Here is a 17,904-nt window from a genome sequence, read left to right as displayed (position 1 = left end):
ACTCTGTTAAAGTGCCTAACTTCACAGCAAAAGTTACTAAAGTGTTTACAGCCTGTTACTTAAGAATCGTTTTGGTCTCTATAGCCAATTTCCCCATTCATGACAACTGTAAAGGGGGGATTTTTAATAGAACTCACCAGTTTACTTTTTACTAAGACTTAAAGTTATGCATAATTAAAAGGGTTTAAAGGGGAGGTTTTTCTTTAGTCGAGGGAAATTGTGATTTGTGATAATGGGCTTTACAATAAAATTGAAAAAAAATGAACAGCTCCACTCTCTGGTACAAATTAGTTCACCTCAGGTAACCTCTGGCTTCAAAGCTCCAAGAGGGCGAGAGCCAAAATGACAAAGTCCAGGCTTCAAAATCAGAGTCCACAAACCAATGACTGATGTCATAGTACCTATGTCCAATATTTTTATAGGGCCTAAGATTAAAAATCTGGAAAAAGTAGTTTCTGTACTGCTGTCCTTGTCACTGCTAAACCAGACAGAGATAGATACAAGGCTCTGGACATGATCCCTAACTGTCTTTGCCCAATTAAAGCACATAATTATCAATTGTGTAACATGGGGCCAACATGGGGTAACTGCTACTCGGTGTGACCTTAAGTAACTCAAGTGAGTCTCCCCTTAATTTTAGGCTGAACTGCAGTACATCTGCACCTTAAACTCCAAAAATCAATAAGCAAAAACCTTTTACCCTCTCACATATAAAAGGCTATAGTCACCTGAACTCCGTTACCTGAGCTGGTGCTGAAAAACTATCAATAAAGTATGTAAGCAAGCAAAAACATGCAAGTTTTGATTGGCACAAGGAGTGCCAGCAGTTCAAAACCTGCATCAGAGCATCAACAGAGAGAAGTGACGATACTCAACAATAAAACTCGCTGTGAACGCATCCGAACCAGACCTGCAGTGCACTCACCTCCTTGCTGCCAAACGTCAATACCTCAGAACATTGTTAATTAGAACATTAACAGTCTGCTTGATTCACTCTTCTTTAAATTTATACGCAAGTTATTTATACAGTGAAGGTGATAGGGAGGAAAGTTTGGCAACATTTGCTACGCTGCAACCAACATTTAAGTTCAGGAGGTCTGATAAACTAAAGTGCTGTCAGCAGGCCAGGGAAATATTCTCAGGTCAGTCATTCTGTGCATGCAGAACACACTCCGGTGAGACTTTCTGCTGTGGCTGGGCTATATGAAGCATCTAGTGAAAGTCTTTGAGGCACAATGAGTCTACCAAAAACCAATCAGCATCTTATGGTCAAGACCGTGAACAGACAACATAATTTCTGTGAACACAAGACCAAAAACCTAAACATATGTAGAAAGTCGACTAAGCTGGGCTTATGTAATTCTGAAAATGATGTGGTATATCATGTCATCACAAAGTAACGAGGAAATAAAATAACTGTGGGTATGTTTGTGCTATTCAAATTATGATTTCTAAATTGGTTTGCAGTAAGCAAGAAGGTTGGCTGACAATCTGCAGATCTGCATCCAGCCTGGTGAATAATTTCAGCTTATCAAAGTAATGTTTAGTATTATGGAATAATTAATGTTGGCTCTTTGCTGGAGTGTTTTCAGACAATGCTGCAGTCTGCACTGAACAATCATGCTGTCCATCAGACGAGCATTTCCCCTGATAATAAAGCTTTTAAGCCACAGCCTAATGGATAAGATTCCTGCAACCTTTAAGAAATCTTTACTAACTTATTCCATTCTTGCCTTATGGAGAAGAACAACAATGAGCTCTGCAATGGATACAATCAATTGAAAAAAGTGATCATCATTTAAAGGCAGAGAAGAGAACGATCAAACTGTGTGAACCAACTAGTTAATCTCTCCTGCAGTGAGTCTACGAGACGATTAGAGAAGTAGAAGAAAAGAGAACCCAAAGCAGGCCTGATAGATGGCCATTCAGGCAAATGGACCAACAACTAAATTGCAGAGCATTTAAAACAGACTAAAGTGATCAATAATAACAAGTGATTCCTTCCAACTTAGATAAGAACACCTCTGAATTCCCAAATCAATTCTCCTGCTGCCATGCACACCTGCACTCCACAGTATCTGATCGAAAGAGTTTAAAAAGCACAAGTTTAGGAAATGTTTCCCCCGTGACAAAGTCCAGTTTTTTACTGGCAGCACACTGGTTAATGGTAGACTAACCTGATTTCACGATTGTCTTTATGAAATCGAGATTAAAGAATTACAGTACAGCAATGTCTGCATGATTCCAACATGACATTCAAAAGTTGAATAACCGGTCACGTTAGTGACAACAAGCCTGAGAGGGCTGAGAATGTGAATCATGGCAGAGAAAATAGACAAGGCCCTGGCCAACCATGCAGCAGACAGAAAAGCCATTTGCTAATGGTCAATCATTAATCTTTGAGGTTAGAAAGCAAACTCATCAAATTAAAGTCACACAGGATGTTTGTTGATTCTTCAGAGTAGAGCTTATTTCTCTTTGAATCAGTCTGAACTAGTGACACAGAATTGAGTGTTGTAGCACAGCCGGGCCATCATGCAAGGATGTTGATTTAGTTACATAATTCTGTATTCAACCACCTGTTAAGGGGAGATGCTAATTATTTCAACACAGGCGTGTCTGAAGACCTATAGGTAGAGCCTTCAAACATGGTGGTGTAATTGTAACTGATCACATAAACACAGGCAGCAAAAGCATCATTATGCCCACAGGAAGTGAATGATCACAAAATTGTAGTTCACCTCCAGAAGCAAGAGGCACTATTCTCAAGAGGGCTGATAAAAAACAAAATCAAAAAAAGATTAACTGCTGTTTCCATCATTTCTCAGATCAAAAAAGATGTACCTAATAATTACAGCGCCATCTGTTCATGGGTGGATAATGAGGCAGCGTTCACACACTGTAAGTGCGCTATTTTTAAACTCACAATAACATTAGAGTAATTTCATGATGTGTTACACACCAGGGAGATTCAGGCAAGCAATGCGACTGGTAATAGACGTGCTCCTGCATTACTGATGGCCGCAACTTATCTGTCGCCATGGTAGCTGTTGTAAACAGCCAGCCAGATAAGACTTGGGAGAAAACTTTTCTATAGTAAGAAATGCCATTAAAACTACAACACCCATAATGATCAGGTGCTTTGGTGATGCTGACTGTGTTTCGCTACATCCTCCAGTTTTACAGCTATAGTAATGATAATGCAAGATAATATGATTATGATGTGTTATACTCTGTGTTATGAGAAACACATTGAGTTTGGTTACACCACATTGTTCAGCTGCAAACAAACAAAAGGCACAAGTATTTCCATAATCAAACTTGGTTAAATCACTAAAAAGTCAAACTGCCACATAATCTCGACTGTGGAACAAAAGCCTTCAAGCCTACTTGAAGGCCTGATGTGAAAATGTCATTTTACTAATTTTTTTCCTGTTCACCCAGCAGGCCAGCACTTTAACTCACTCAACGAGAATGAAATGCAATTCTCACAGGACATTATATCTCATTATGTGTAAAATTACTCAATTCAACAGAATCACTTAGAATTCTGCCAGAGACAATAAATACTCATGCATTCATTGAAATCCAACTGTGATTTTAACAGTCCTGCTTTTGCAAACATATTATTTACGCTCTTGTACCTCACACTTTGCCAATTTTTCATTCATCACAGCTGACGGCTCTCATGAGCAGAACAGAGGCGAAAAACCAAATCACTGCTATCTCTTTATGAAATCTAAAAAAAATTGCACAATTTAAATGTGGGAAAGGGGTTTTGGCAGAGTGATAATAGCGCACAAATGTGCATGCTAATGTAACTTGTAGCACGTTCGGAATAAATCAAATGTGGGGGTTGAAGGTAGCGGCGGCGAGCTTTTCAATCAGCATCCCTGCCGCCAGTGAGGCTGGGGACCATTAGCACTAGTGAGCCAAGTAAAGTGACTCTGATGTGAAATGACAGGGGCTTTCACAGAGGCCGTCCTACCGTTTCAATCATTGTCATTCACTCACTCACACACACACACACACACACACACACACACACACACACACACAGCTACCCTACACTGCAGCTATCCTCACTAGGCAACCGACTGCACTCACATTGCTGTTTTGTATTCAAAAAAATTGTGTTGATTCATTAATTTCAGCATCATATAGCCCCTCAGTTCCTATAAAACATATATTTTTTCTTCTTTGTTAGATCTTGTCATGATCCTGATCAGCCAATTACACTGGGAGTTATGAGGTAAGTCCCTCTTGGATGCCCTGAATACAACACATTAATTATATTGACAACCTACATCCATTATGAAGTGACAAGTGACAATCAATACTCCATTCATCACCAAGAAAAGTGAACTGCATGGACTATGAGTGTGCAAAAACTCCATATTTTCAGACTGTTGCCCTAAATAAAAATGTAAAGTGCAGCACAAGCACATATGATATTGACAAAAGCATTGTAGTCTTTCAGATGGGCGTTGCCTCGTGCCTAATCACCATATCCCTTTGTAAAGGCTGGTGCACAATATGATTAAAATGTGACCTGATATGGCACAGCTTTCAGATATGCAGGCCTCCTGCCATCTTAAAACTTACGTTTCACACATTTTTTTTGCAGGAAATTGTATTTGGCAACACAGCTAATTGAGTTATATATGAACTGACTCGACTCATTCACAATTTAAAATCTCTGCCAATATTCACCCACACGCTCACACAGATCATCCGGCTTAATATTTATCACTCCATCATGCAACCCTGCAGACTATTAATTGCATGCCAAGTGAGCACAACAGGCGGACGGGGAAGGGGAGGTCGCCTTCCTCTCCACTTCCACATCAAACTTTTTATTTTCGCAGTATTGAATCATGCTGTTGAAGATGATGACATTTCCCTACCTCTCTCCTCCTGCTCTCTGCCCCGGGTCTGGTAATGAGCGCCGTGTCACCGCACACCACAGCCGCGTCCTCCACGAACACGCAGTCCGGGAGCGACTCGTCCGCGGGGAGCTCGACCACCTCCAGCCCGAGCCTCGTCCCCAGGACCTCGACGTAAGCCTCGTGCTCCCTCCGCGCCTTGGTCAGGTCCACCTCCGACTGGCTGCTCCGGAGCGCTTCTTTGGCCAGGGACGCGGGGATTCCCCGGACGACGGCGTGGGTGTAATGACCAAAACCTGCCATTAAACCAGCCATGTTTTTGCTTTCCCTTTACTTGGCACGCTCAAATCTGGAACAAAAAAAGGAGTGAAAAAACACCCTAAGAGACAACTCGGCGAATGAATGAGAGAAACTACTATCAGTTAACCCGATGCTGCCTGGCTTGCTTATTTGTTCCGTGCTAGTTGGATGGGTTTTTATTCTTTATTTACAGTAGCCTGCTACACACACAGTGTCAGTCAGCCCTGCTCCAGTCTCCAGGCGAGCGACAGCGCTTCGGTGACGCGCACCGACCATCACGTGTAGCCTACGAGTCTGTCAGCCCTCAGCGAGGCGTTCAGCCCAACAAGTGACAGTGAGAAACACACTGAACCTAATGGCTCAATCCATTTCACACCGGATCAGCAGAGCGAGTCAAAGTCCTTCATGCTTTAAAAGTCTCCATAAAAAACAATCAGTTATTTCTCCATAACACATTCCATATTAGTTCTCCATATCTCTGAATCTTCATGTAGAAATATTCACAGGAATCAATTAGACATGAAATGTTTAATCATTAACCATAATTAATCAACAGAAAATTAATAGTTTTTTCAGCAAAGGTGGAAAAACAAAACTTATTCCAGATTTTTAGATCTACGGTTTTTGGTTTTTTTTGGTTTTTTGGGTTGTTTTTTTTTTGTCTATTTTTGTCTAATATGATAATAAAATGGAAATGTACATGTTTGGCTACTGGTTAATTTGAACACATTAGCTTGGTTGGTTTCTTTTTTAAAGGAAACTGAAAAGTATTGTTTTCACCATTAGATAAAAAAATAGGCAATTAATCGGACAAGTTTTCATTTAGTTGCAGCTCCAAAATTGATAATGGTTGTTTAAAATCACTTTCCACATAGTGATGTCTGTATTTGGACACTATCCCAGCTGTCCACCAATGTTGTTAGATGATTATATTTGGTTAAAATAGGTTGTGATATCTGGTGACAAAAATTCAATTTCAGGACAATGTCTAATGCCCACACCAATTTTATATAGAATACTGGTGAGAGATTATGTTGATATTTTGTTGGTTTCAAGTTGTGTTGTTAGTTAGCAAAATCTAACATCTTCCAAATATTTATTTGTAATGTATAGAGAACAAAACCCAACGTCTGCAAAACATCATAATGTTGACATCCACACATCATTAAATTCTGACATTGTTACACTTTTTTTTTTTAAATCAACCCAAATTTAATTTAACATCTGTCTGACAAAAGAGTCCAAAGTCTTTCTGATGTCTTGCTGATGTCCGGTGTCAGATGGGGTGGTATAACTTCATAAAATTGCATAATAGAGTGCACCAGGGTTTACGTTTTTCTGTGGGGCAATGTATATGTTAGCATGGCCCTGCTTCCCTTGTCAAAAAGCCCATTTTTTACATTGGATTTTGAACTACAGCAGAAAATAAACACAAACAAACATTCCTGATACTGACACATTTTGTTCAGCAAGATAATCTCCACAAATGAACATGACTTTTGGGATTTTTGAAGCTTAAATGCAATCGCCAGAAGTAAAAAGCTAATGTTAGGCTATAAATTAACTACACTATGGTTGCATGGCTGAACATCGCCACTAAAACAACAATGAAAATTGGTGTTCAGCCAGACTGTAGGAGTGGGATATTTACTGGCATATTTGATGTTATAGAACAAAACATTACAGTCTCTTAAACTTGTCTTAACCACAGACCTTATTTTTGGCAGCTAACCAAAAACCCATTAAAAAAACCATTGACTTTAAGTCATTTCCACGATTGAGGACTCATTACTGGGGCACTCAAAAGTAAGATTTATATAGCGTGCTGTGATGAGTTCCTGAAATCTGCAACACATTGATAATATGAGTGATATCAAGAACAAAATAAATAGTGAAAGAATATGAGAGGACAATGGTATTTTAGAAAATACAAATAATTTCATACTCAACAGCAGTGCTAGAGATAGTGTTGCCACATGGATACCAACATTCCAACATGGTTATATGAAAAGACTGACATAATTTGGGAATCTATATGACCTTTTAGTTTGTATCTTGGTGTAATGATAGAAGACGTAGCAGTAAGAAGTGACCTGTATCTATGTCAATTTTACTGGTTGCTTGCAAACATAATAAAACAGTTTCCCAGAGGAAAACAAATGGGAGAAATGGATGGCTTTCACTGCAAATTAACATTTGGATTTGTATGAAGCTTATGACATGAAGAAAGTAGAACAAGAATTGTATAGCCCACTCGATTCCCATGGTTTCTTAAAATACATTTCAATCATTCCAAATAAAAAGCAAGAATCGGAGACATATGTAACCGCTTCACTCTTGGCAGACAATATGAAATAATGCAAGCAAATTCAAGGGCAAAGAATATATCAGAGGATCTCCACTTGTCCTGCAACGTGAGAAGCATAGGGCAAGAAGACTGTGAAAGGAAGAGCAGTTTTAGTGTATATGTATGGGAGGAGTAAGGGTGGGTGGAGAGGGGGGGGTTATATTCCCTATGGTGCCATCTAAGGAAGGTTCTGGGCCTGGTGAAGCTGTCTGAATGGATGGAATGTTTCTTCAGACGTCCCAGAAGCACATTCTTCCACTGCGGGACCTCGGTTTGTCTTTTCTTGTTCCAAATTCACTCAATTATCCTCGACTGCTCTAAACATTCCAGGAGCCCCACATTCCTTTTTCCACTCCAGCCAGGATCACCAACCATCGCCCTCCTCCCAACACTAACACCTGCCCCCACCCAGACTCCTTTTTTTCCATCATTCCTCATCACGGATGGACGTGGCCCAAGAAAAGACCCTCTCTTTCTCTTTTCTCTCTCCACGCTGAGGAATGTGGCTTACTTTAGATGAAGGAAAGCCCTCATACTTCAGGCACACCTGGCTGGTACATTGTGCCGTTATAAAAGAATTGAGTGAAAGCAGACACGATCCTCCAGCTGCGGATGAGGCGGCACCAGAAGGCAGCACCTCTTATTTGCCTGGTATGATTGGACTCACGATGAGATCCTAGACGTCTTAAGTGCCACAGACATGCATGATTACACCAGGTGCACAGGGAATATTTAACTCTAAGCCATCGGGTAAATTTATGAACCTAATTACCACAGAAAATAAGGTGATGAAACAACGCGACATAAAATGATAAAACATTAAAGCACTGGATTGAAAGGAATGTTTTTGGAGGCATTTCTACAGCAGATTAATTCTAATCAGATTCCTGAGGTTTATCAGCTGTCTATGAAATCTTTGAGTAAATGTCGGTTTTGTTAAAAGTCTCTCGGCTGGAGGAAAGGATGCAGTGACATTTATGATCACAGCTGTTCAATATGACTTAAGATATTTACGTGCCCTTACGCCAAAGTGACAGTGAAAGAAACATCTTTACGAACTTTGGAGGTGCCAAAAGATGAATGAGATGAAAGAGAAATGCTGCAATCACAAACAAAACAGGAAATCGATACTATAGGTAGGTACAGGCAGGATGGTACCAAGCTGGCACCAGAAGTCAATATGACATCAGAAAGATGTTGGACTCTTGTCAGACTGATGTTAAATTTTGGTTGGAAATTAACTCAGGTTGACCACATTTTAAAGGTCTAACGACTTCAGAATTGAATGATGTGTGGACATCAACATTACAATGTTTTGCAGACATTGTGTTTGTTCTCCTTACCTACAACTAAATGTTGTTATTCAAAGTCAAAATAATGTTGGCATGAGATGTTGGAAGATGTCATATTTTGGTTATCTAGCAACACAACTTAAAACCACCAACATAATATCAACCTAATCTCTCATCAGTGTTCTACACAAAACTGACCTTGGTATTACGCATGGTCCTTACATTTGAATTTTTGTCACCCGACCTCACAACCTAAATTCAACCAAATATCAACGTTTAACAACACTGATGGCCAAACTTCATCCTTAGTCTGTATTTATACAGAAAGTATCTGAGAGAATTTCCTCTTGAACTTGGCTTAATTAATAAAGACAGAAATGGTTAGTCTTTTTTTGTCATTTTTTAACAAAGCAGTGGAATTGGTATTTCAGTGTCAATTGAGCCTATTTCAAAAAGATTACTGAGTTCTTTTACTTTGGTGCTTTATATCACAAATTTACACTACATTAAAAAAAGAGATTTTGATATATGATTCCTGTGACCTGTCTTCACTACCTCTAGCGTTACAGCAGCCAGCAAAGTACACTGCTTGTCTTGCTCTCTGTTACATCCATCACCCCAACAGCTGACTGGAGTCTATCTCAAAGAAAATCTAACGCTAAGAAGAAACCAAAGACGTACTCGGTGTTCCACAGCTTTCAACAGGTCTTATCTGCTACACAGCTAGCTTCAGTGCTTTCCTTGCTTGCCAATTTCCTCCGCTGTTGAAGCCCCTATGAAGATGATGACAATAGTAAGCTATGTGTTCTTTAAGTAATCGAGAATTCAAAATGAGAAATATTGTTTTCTTGTCTTTGCCAACACACAGATCTACTGACTTGCACAGCAAATAGGTTCTTCATTGGCAGTGGCATGTTAAGTATGATCTTATTTACTGAACCTTCCCAAAATGCAACATTGCAACAGATGCTTTCAGTGCAGTTTTTAGACAAGACATATTGCTGCACAAGAATGCTAAAAACACATTTGACTTCATGTTGTAAGCATAAATTCCAGCTCACAGCCCACAGTCAAAGTATATGTCAAAAATATAAGTCAATATATGTAAAAAATATGCTGTCCATCACTAAAGACACTAACAAGAGATCTGTTATAGCCTTGCACTGGCTGTGTGCACAAGATAATGGACAGACGTGGAATTATTTCAAGTGAAAATGTGTACTCTGCAACCTTTAGCATGAACTGCCCCAAAATAATCTTTGTGGAAGAAATTACACAATAAACTGCGCTGTAACTAGATTATGAAATAGCCCTCCTCAGTCAAGGTCTTCTCATTTAATTATGTCAACATAACCATGACAAAATGGTCAAACACAATGAAAAAGCCTGAGCGCCTTTGTTTCCTTCCTTGATAAATCAGCAAAAGTTTGATTTATGTGAATCCATGAGTTCTGCCTTCTCAGATTTACATTTCTTCAGAGACTGACTCAGTATTTTAATCACTGGCCTCATCGCTGCCCCCGTTCACACAAGAACAACCCATAACTCAGGAGACTTCCTGCTGCTCCATGAGCTGACAGAGAAAGGAAGTGTTGCTCGTACACACTGCATACCAGTTATGACATTTATCTTGAATATAATACAATGGAATCTGTTGTTTAAACATGCTGGGCTGTCCTGTTCTGTTCCATCTGTCACTTAGACATAAATGGGGAGGCTGAGGGCCGCTCGCCATGGACTTCCTGAGAACTGATTCTGAGGGACGCTGTGTCTTCAACTTTGAGTGCTCCTGGTGGGATCTGACAATGAGTTTCCATTACATTGAGCCACAACACAACACACAATAATCTCTCGAACTTTGGCGAACAGTGAAATCACTTAAGCATCTCAGCTGGGGGTTGTGGAGCTGCTCAGATAACCATGCTACGGAGCTGTGAGCATAATCCAATGATCATTTCTGTAAAGGAAAGAGCCCCCCTACTCATTTTTTGGGAGAGTGTGTAGTACGTATGTGCGTGTAGTGAGGGTTCTCAGACGGCCTGAGTGGAAACTATTATGCCAGGGCAATTGCAAAACGGAGACGTATGTCCAGATTTTGTAATATTTTCTGAACTGAATGGGTAATTAAGGAATGAAGATTACTGCGTGTTATTCTCCACTGACGTACAATGACAACACTGTTTCCTATCGCTGTAACACACACGCAGATGTACACATGAGGCCCTACACACACATATAGACTCATATACAGCATGCACATACATACTTGAGAGACTTAAGGTCAACATATCAGAAAAAATGACATAATATCTGCTGTCCAAACAGTTCAGAGACATTTAAGGGATATTCCACTCCAATTTGATATTGCACTTCCACAAAGTTAGGAGACTTGTGAAAGACAGTAAGGAAAGAGCGGGGAAATTGATGACTGAGATATGTTGACTTTTAGTGCCTTGAATGGGTCATGCTCCAAAAATACTGGATCCTACATTTCCTATGATGCAATCAATAGCATGTTCTTCAAAGGAGCTCTACATGACATTCAGAGCATTAATATTGCAGCAAACAGCTGTTTTCATGTGTACATATAGCGGAGTAATGGTGTCCTGAGCAGAGAATAAAGTCACTCTACCTCTGTGTGCAACACATTTTCATCCCAACTTGTCAAATATCGACGCATGGTCACTGAACCCTCACGTCTACATAAGACGCGCTTAGTATCCTCCTGCATCTATTACTGACATGCCAGGAGGGCATGTCAGCTTACGCCAGTTACATGCATTGTATCTTTTCAAAAAATAGTACCATCATTAGATGCACATCTACAATGTTAATAAATGCCTCATATTTGTGTTTAATTACTTGTGCAACAAAGACACGGTGTTAGACAACCACAGCACATGGTTAGGTTTTGAAAAACAAACATCATGGTTTGGCTAAACATTCATATAGGAAGTGTACAGCAGGCTCTGGGGTTAAAGTCCAAGGATTGTTGGACCCATTCTCCTTCCTTATCACCAACCCTATATGGACTTTCCAGCTCCTCATATCACGCTTAGATCAGCAGCATTTGAAACTGGTACTGTCCGCATATCATACTGTCGCCTTGTGCCGTCTGACTGCATTATAAACTGACTTTGTCCAGCCGTGTACCTTACCACTGCGAAAGGCGCTTTTTTGTGTCAGTGTCTGACATCGATAACACTGACCAAGCACCAGCATTTGATGAGCTGGGAATGAAAACTGGCAGTTGTGTGTGTTGTAATCTGAGCTTCGCTTTTTTCTTCTTGCTGTGGTAGATGGTCTGGCCACACGCGCACATTTTAGTGCATATTCTCCACCGCTTTGTAATGTGCTCAAAAGCTGATATCGCTCAACACTGTTGGCTCTGTCAGCACATTGTTGTTGTAGCAGTGGCTCCTCCACCTCTATGTTGAGAGCCATCTGTAGACGACCATGTACACTCTGAATGTCCTATATAACTCCCTTAAACTATTGTTGCCTTGTTAATGCCCATGTCTTTCAAACTCCATGACCAAAGTTTGTGATGCAGGCTCTCTGTTAAAAAATATATATTTAGTCTCCAAGCCAAAGTGGAGATGAGGGGAGATGAGGGGATTAGGGTTATTTTTTCAAACTTTCATTTTAAAGCTGTTTATATGAATCCAGTTGCACTGATCATGGGAAGTAAACTGTGTGGCCCTTTAAAATCTTAAATTTGACTTTTACATAGGCCAATGGCCACGCATAAGCATAACACAGCTTGGAAATACACACAAGAGAAGCATTGCACATGTGCTCATACAGACACACCTCCTGTCCAAATAGGCTGCGCACACGCAGGCACATCTCCAGTCCAAATACACACAGAGACACAGGCTATAAGGATCTGTTCACAATATAATCAACATGAATATCATATTAGAAGAATGCACATTCTTTAAATAAAAAAAATATCCAAGCCCAGTCAGAGAAATGAATAGCGCAGGCTACTTTAAGGTAAAAAAAAAAAAAAGCTTCAGTGTTTAATATCAATCTGTCCACATCGGGCATAAGGAGCGACACGCAAAAAAACACCACCAGAAGTTATTTACTTTTGCCTAACGAATAGGATCTGTTCAGAATCAGTTTCAGCTGCTGTGATTCATATAACGGGAGTACGATGGTGATACTTGGTTTAGCGGATTGTCTGAACCACAGTCCACAGAATAAACTGAAAAAGAAAGAAGTCCAAACTCACCGGAGAGTCTCTCCAGCCGTCTTGTTCACTGCTGCTGTCTCACTGTGTCGTCATGTTAAAAACTACACGAGTTTACAGGGCAGAGAGACGAGAGATGTCCGATCCTTATAAACACAAATAAACACTCTGCCCTCATGCAAAATGTCCTCTTTGGATTCTGCCAGCCGTTCATGGTGATAATAATGGTTTTATGTTGCGTCTTTACGCACATCGCTTCCATCTGGTGAAAGTTTTCATCAATCGGAATAATTTGAAAACTTCGGTGGAGGGGACTTATTGAGACCCTGATGTAAAAAAAAAAAAAAAAAAAAAAAAAAAAATACAGACAAAGACCGAGTATTTGTCTCCCCCCACCAACACTAACACCACAACATCTCTCGTGGAAAATTGGATCACTTTACCTACAACAGGACCCACTCCCCCCCTCCGAAACGTGATGGACACATTGCGTGAAAAGTCAAATTGCCTCAAGGAATGAATGCAGAGGAATTTCCCTGCATGAAGAACATATTTAACAAGCCTTTAAGCTGTCAGGAATGCTTTGTGGTCCGCTGGCCAAAGCAGAGAGAAATATGTTAATAATGTAGGCTACTGCCATACCAAATATGGCAATATTGTTACGTCTGAGCTCTGGTGCGCATCTGGAAACACTTAGCTCCTCTGAATAAAGGCACTGGGAAGCCAGAAATAGACGCTGTTAAACGTATTTCTGCCCACACCTTTAGACTCACAGAGAAAAACCTACTTCTATTTTAAACGTGGCTACGGCAACATGCCATAAAAGTGGATGAAACTAATTGCTTTCATGCGTAAAAGCATTTCTGACACAAAATATGACAAGATGCCCAATTTTCTTAGAGGACACTGTATAACTCGCAATGAAACTAGTTCATAGTAACGTTTTTGACACATTTTCCACATATTGGGTTGTTCTCTGGCACGTTTTTAATCGCAGAAAGCCGTTTGAAAACCTGTCACCTGATGCGCTGAAACCATAAAGTTATAAAATACAAAACGGAATCTCTCACTCATTTGCCTATAAAGAGAAAAGACGGAAGTAATCACGGTGAAAAAAAGTTACAATGAAGCACTAAACCTCCACTTCTTCAACAGAAAACTCCTCTGAACTCGAGTTGATAGATGTGAGAAGCGAGCAGAGGAAGAAAATGAAAGAGGGGGATAAACAAGAGGGGAAAAATGTGAGACGGAAAAGTGTGTTCAGATGTGATCCAGGGGGGAAAAATCCATTTGAGAAAGAAGAAAAAAAGGAGAGAGAAAGGTTTAGACAGGGTGGAGCTTAGGTCTTGGATGGAAAATGCGCCGAGAAACATTCCTGGCATAGTTTGGGAACAGTTCAGCAGGCAGCCCAGGAACGACGTCAGCTTCCCACTACGGTATAAAAGTCCGGAGGTGGTCGGACCTCAGCAGACTGCAACCGCTTTACCGAGAGCTTCATCTACTCTAAAAGGAGCCTCTAACACCAGAGACTACAAGCAAACAAATCAAGAGACGACAAGACGACTGAGTGAGGGAATACCTAAGGACTCCTCCGAAGACAGACTATACTTTTCTTTAAAACTTGGATTCCTCTTGAACACGCAGAAGAAAATTTATCCAAGATGCTGATGCTTACTGTTGTCGTTATCTTCCTTGGAAGCCTCAATTTGGTGAGTTATCTCTATTTCTGAAAGAGAGTTGTAATTTTCTGTGTATGAAGAGAGAAAGAAGAAAACGTTTCTTAAAACGGGGTGAAATGCTGACAGATTTTCGATAGTTTGGGGGTGTTCTGTGTGGCACGACTTCAGAAGTTTCAGTCTCTAATAGAAGATTTGATTTTTGGCTGTACAGGCTTTCTCCTCCCCCTCCTCCTCGTGCCCCTCCGTGTGTGAGTGTCCGCTGGAGATGCCCAAGTGCGCACCCGGCGTGAGCGTCGTCCTGGATGGCTGCGGCTGCTGCAAAGTTTGCGCCAGGCAGCTGAACGAGGACTGCAGCCTGACCGAGCCTTGTGACCACACTAAAGGACTGGAGTGTAACTTTGGGGCCAGTTTTGCTGCTGCTACTACTCGTGGCATCTGTCGAGGTATGTATAAAGATCATCCAGCTCCAGATGTGCATGAATTTGAATTAGTCTGAAGCGTTTTTTCCTAAATTTAATTCAGCAGTGTGGGGACCTGGGTGATTTCAGCACTGTGGAATGCAGATAGAAGGAAACTTAGACTAAACCTCAAAGTACAGACAGCCCACTGTGGAGGGAAAGAGACTCCTCAGGCAGCCCTGAAGAATTTCACAGTTTAACTGATCCTTACCTGGCAGCCATGTGATGTCTTCAGCAGACGTTTCGGAGCAGAGCAGGAAAGAATAACATTCCTTTCCTTCTCTTTTTTTTCTCCCCTTGCAGCAAAGTCAGAGGGCAGACCTTGTGAGTACAACAGCAGGATCTACCAGAATGGAGAGAGCTTCCAGCCCAACTGTAAACACCAGTGCACATGCATCGATGGGGCAGTGGGATGTGTCCCGCTGTGCCCACAGGAGCTCTCCCTGCCCAACCTGGGCTGTGCCAACCCTAGACTGGTCAAGGTAGCAGGCCAGTGCTGCGAAGAGTGGGTGTGCGATGATGGCAAGGAGACAGACATCCTGGAGAAAATCTTTGGCAAAGACATGCTGACTGATGAGTCTGAAAGGGACCTCACCAACAGGAATGAGCTCATTGCCATTGTGAAGGGAGGACTCAAGTCTCTACCTGGTAAGGAAGCTGTCTTTCATGTCAGACACTGTAATTTTTCTGGATATGTACACAGAATATCTTACAATTTGTAAGATTCCAAGATGTTAATGTTTTTACTTCTTCTTTCAGCCTTCAGACCACAACCTGAAGTCCACATGTTTGACAGCCAGAAGTGCATCGTCCAAACCACGCCCTGGTCCCAGTGCTCCAAGAGCTGTGGAACAGGCATCTCCACCAGAGTCACCAACAACAACAGCGAGTGCAAGCTGGTCAAAGAGACAAGAATCTGTGAAGTGCGGCCATGCACCCAGTCACCTTACTCCAGTCTGAAGGTAAGCTTGATCCAGCATGACTGAATGAGATGGAAACATGCATGACACAAAAAAAATGCATCACTTTTTGGTCTGAGCACAAAACTAATCTCCTTTATTGTTTATTTCCTCTGCAGAAAGGCAAGAAGTGCAGCAGAACCAAGAAGTCAAGCCAGCCGGTGAAGTTCACCTACGCCGGCTGCTCCAGCCTGAAGAAATACAGGCCCAAGTACTGCGGCGCCTGCGTCGACGGCCGCTGCTGCAGCCCCCACGACACCAGAACCATCCGCGTCAAGTTCCGCTGCGAGGACGGCGAGACCTTCAACAAGAACATCATGATGATTGAGTCCTGCAAGTGCACCTACAACTGTCCCCATGCCAACGAAGCCTCCTACCCCTTTTACCGCCTCTCCAATGACATCCACAAGTTCAGAGACTGATTGGTGAAGAACGTCCAAACCCCTCAGCAAAGAGAGAGACATAATCAGGCAGCCAATGGCGGTCCAGATGAATGCAGGGGTGTAAATAGACTACCAATCAACTACCGGCTTCTTGTTGTAACTAGATTCCCAAGGAATTGTGGGCTTACATCATGAGGACTTAATGAAGTGCACTGTTTGCTGTGACTACATCAGCATTCTTAACTAAGATCCGCTTCATATTAATGGAGCATCACAAGTAGCTTCGTTATGGAGCAAGATGTAATTAATATTTGTACATTTATGTTAGTCGCTGATATCAATTCACTGTGTATATGTTGATCCTTTACATCGGACATGACCCAGACTGTAGACTTGTGTGTGTATATGTAGATATGCACATACGCAACTTCAATTAGCATACCATTCTGTATCTTAAGAACAAGACACCGAATTGTAACCTCTGGACTTGTTTAACAAGTGTGCGGTTTCATTCCTTCCTGACGTGGGCATTATTGTTCATGTTTTGTGGCAGCTATTGAACTCCCTTCATGAAAAAAAGACAAAACGAAACATGTCAAAGGATGAATGAATGTTTTTATTATTGTTATTAATATTATTTATCGAAAAAAAATGTAGCTACTTTATTTGGATATTATGTGTCATACTGGAATAAATTGTAAAATGATTTAATTTTATATGCTTCAAATAAAACTGATTTATTTATGAAATATGACAGTGCCTGAGTTCAGTCTGTTCAAACACTGCAGGACACAAACAGAATACAATGCTCTCATGCACAGGGCAGGGGGAGGGTATTTGAAGCCACTATTCCCAGAGAAATCCCTCCTGTTATATCATTCTGTAGACCCAACAGATTCTCAGACAGACACTGAGCAGGGTCAGTCTGTTCTTATATAACACAACCTTAGAGGCTCTCTCCTGACTTTCTGTGCTTTGGAATGCCATTCTGCAGCGAGCTAGCTTGCTTTCATTTGATCTGGCTAAGCCATACACTTGACTGATTCTGAGAGGGGGAAAAAAAGATTAAGTCCACGAGTAGCAATGAGTATGGGAGTATGCCAAGAATCTTAAGTGCTGCTCTGAATGGGCTGGGATTAGACACCATGCAAGGGGGACAATGACTATTATTGTATACAATGGGCTGTATACAAAGAATGCATTCCCGGGTAAGCTTTTTTATTTTTTTCACACAGCGGGCTAGCACTGCCAAATTGACCTAATTCATTAGTAGTTGCCTCTAAAATTGAATTAGTTGCATTGGCCTCTGTTGGCTCTTAAACCGCAGGGGTCTGCTAAACAGTTGTAAACAGTAGGGAGGGTTTAAGTCTCCATTCCAGGTTTTTAGTTTAAGAGGCATCAA

At 41.1% G+C, this 17,904-nt stretch overlaps 2 protein-coding genes across 5 annotated transcripts in view; one reads left to right on the top strand and one right to left on the bottom strand.

The window, feature by feature from the left end:
* ddah1 (dimethylarginine dimethylaminohydrolase 1) overlaps nucleotides 1-14,259 on the bottom strand; it is a 100,888-nt gene extending 86,629 nt beyond the window's left edge. For 2 of the 4 annotated variants that reach the window (XR_006107339.1, XM_042514507.1), the window contains exon 1: nucleotides 4,908-5,576. Coding sequence is in view for 3 of the 4 variants with exons in the window: in XM_042514507.1 (XP_042370441.1) it covers nucleotides 4,908-5,201 (294 nt within the window). In the remaining variant the exon portion in view is untranslated. Of the gene's footprint in view, nucleotides 1-4,907; nucleotides 5,577-13,065 lie in introns of those variants that run through there. The other 2 variants (XM_042514495.1, XM_042514501.1) reach the window with 2 other exon arrangements.
* A 224-nt stretch (nucleotides 14,260-14,483) lies between these two features.
* ccn1 (cellular communication network factor 1) lies at nucleotides 14,484-17,251 on the top strand. Its single transcript, XM_042512642.1, has 5 exons — nucleotides 14,484-14,732; nucleotides 14,914-15,145; nucleotides 15,464-15,808; nucleotides 15,920-16,122; nucleotides 16,239-17,251. Exons 1-5 carry the CDS (start codon nucleotides 14,685-14,687, stop codon nucleotides 16,539-16,541), a joined length of 1,131 nt encoding a protein of 376 aa, XP_042368576.1. The 5' UTR covers nucleotides 14,484-14,684; the 3' UTR covers nucleotides 16,542-17,251.
* The last annotated feature ends 653 nt before the right edge of the window (nucleotides 17,252-17,904 follow it).

Source organism: Plectropomus leopardus, chromosome 3 (genome assembly GCF_008729295.1).
Source record: "Plectropomus leopardus isolate mb chromosome 3, YSFRI_Pleo_2.0, whole genome shotgun sequence".
Taxonomy (NCBI): domain Eukaryota; kingdom Metazoa; phylum Chordata; class Actinopteri; order Perciformes; family Serranidae; genus Plectropomus; species Plectropomus leopardus.
Note: the sequence above shows the minus strand (reverse complement) of the source record. Positions and strands in the feature narration are given on the sequence as shown.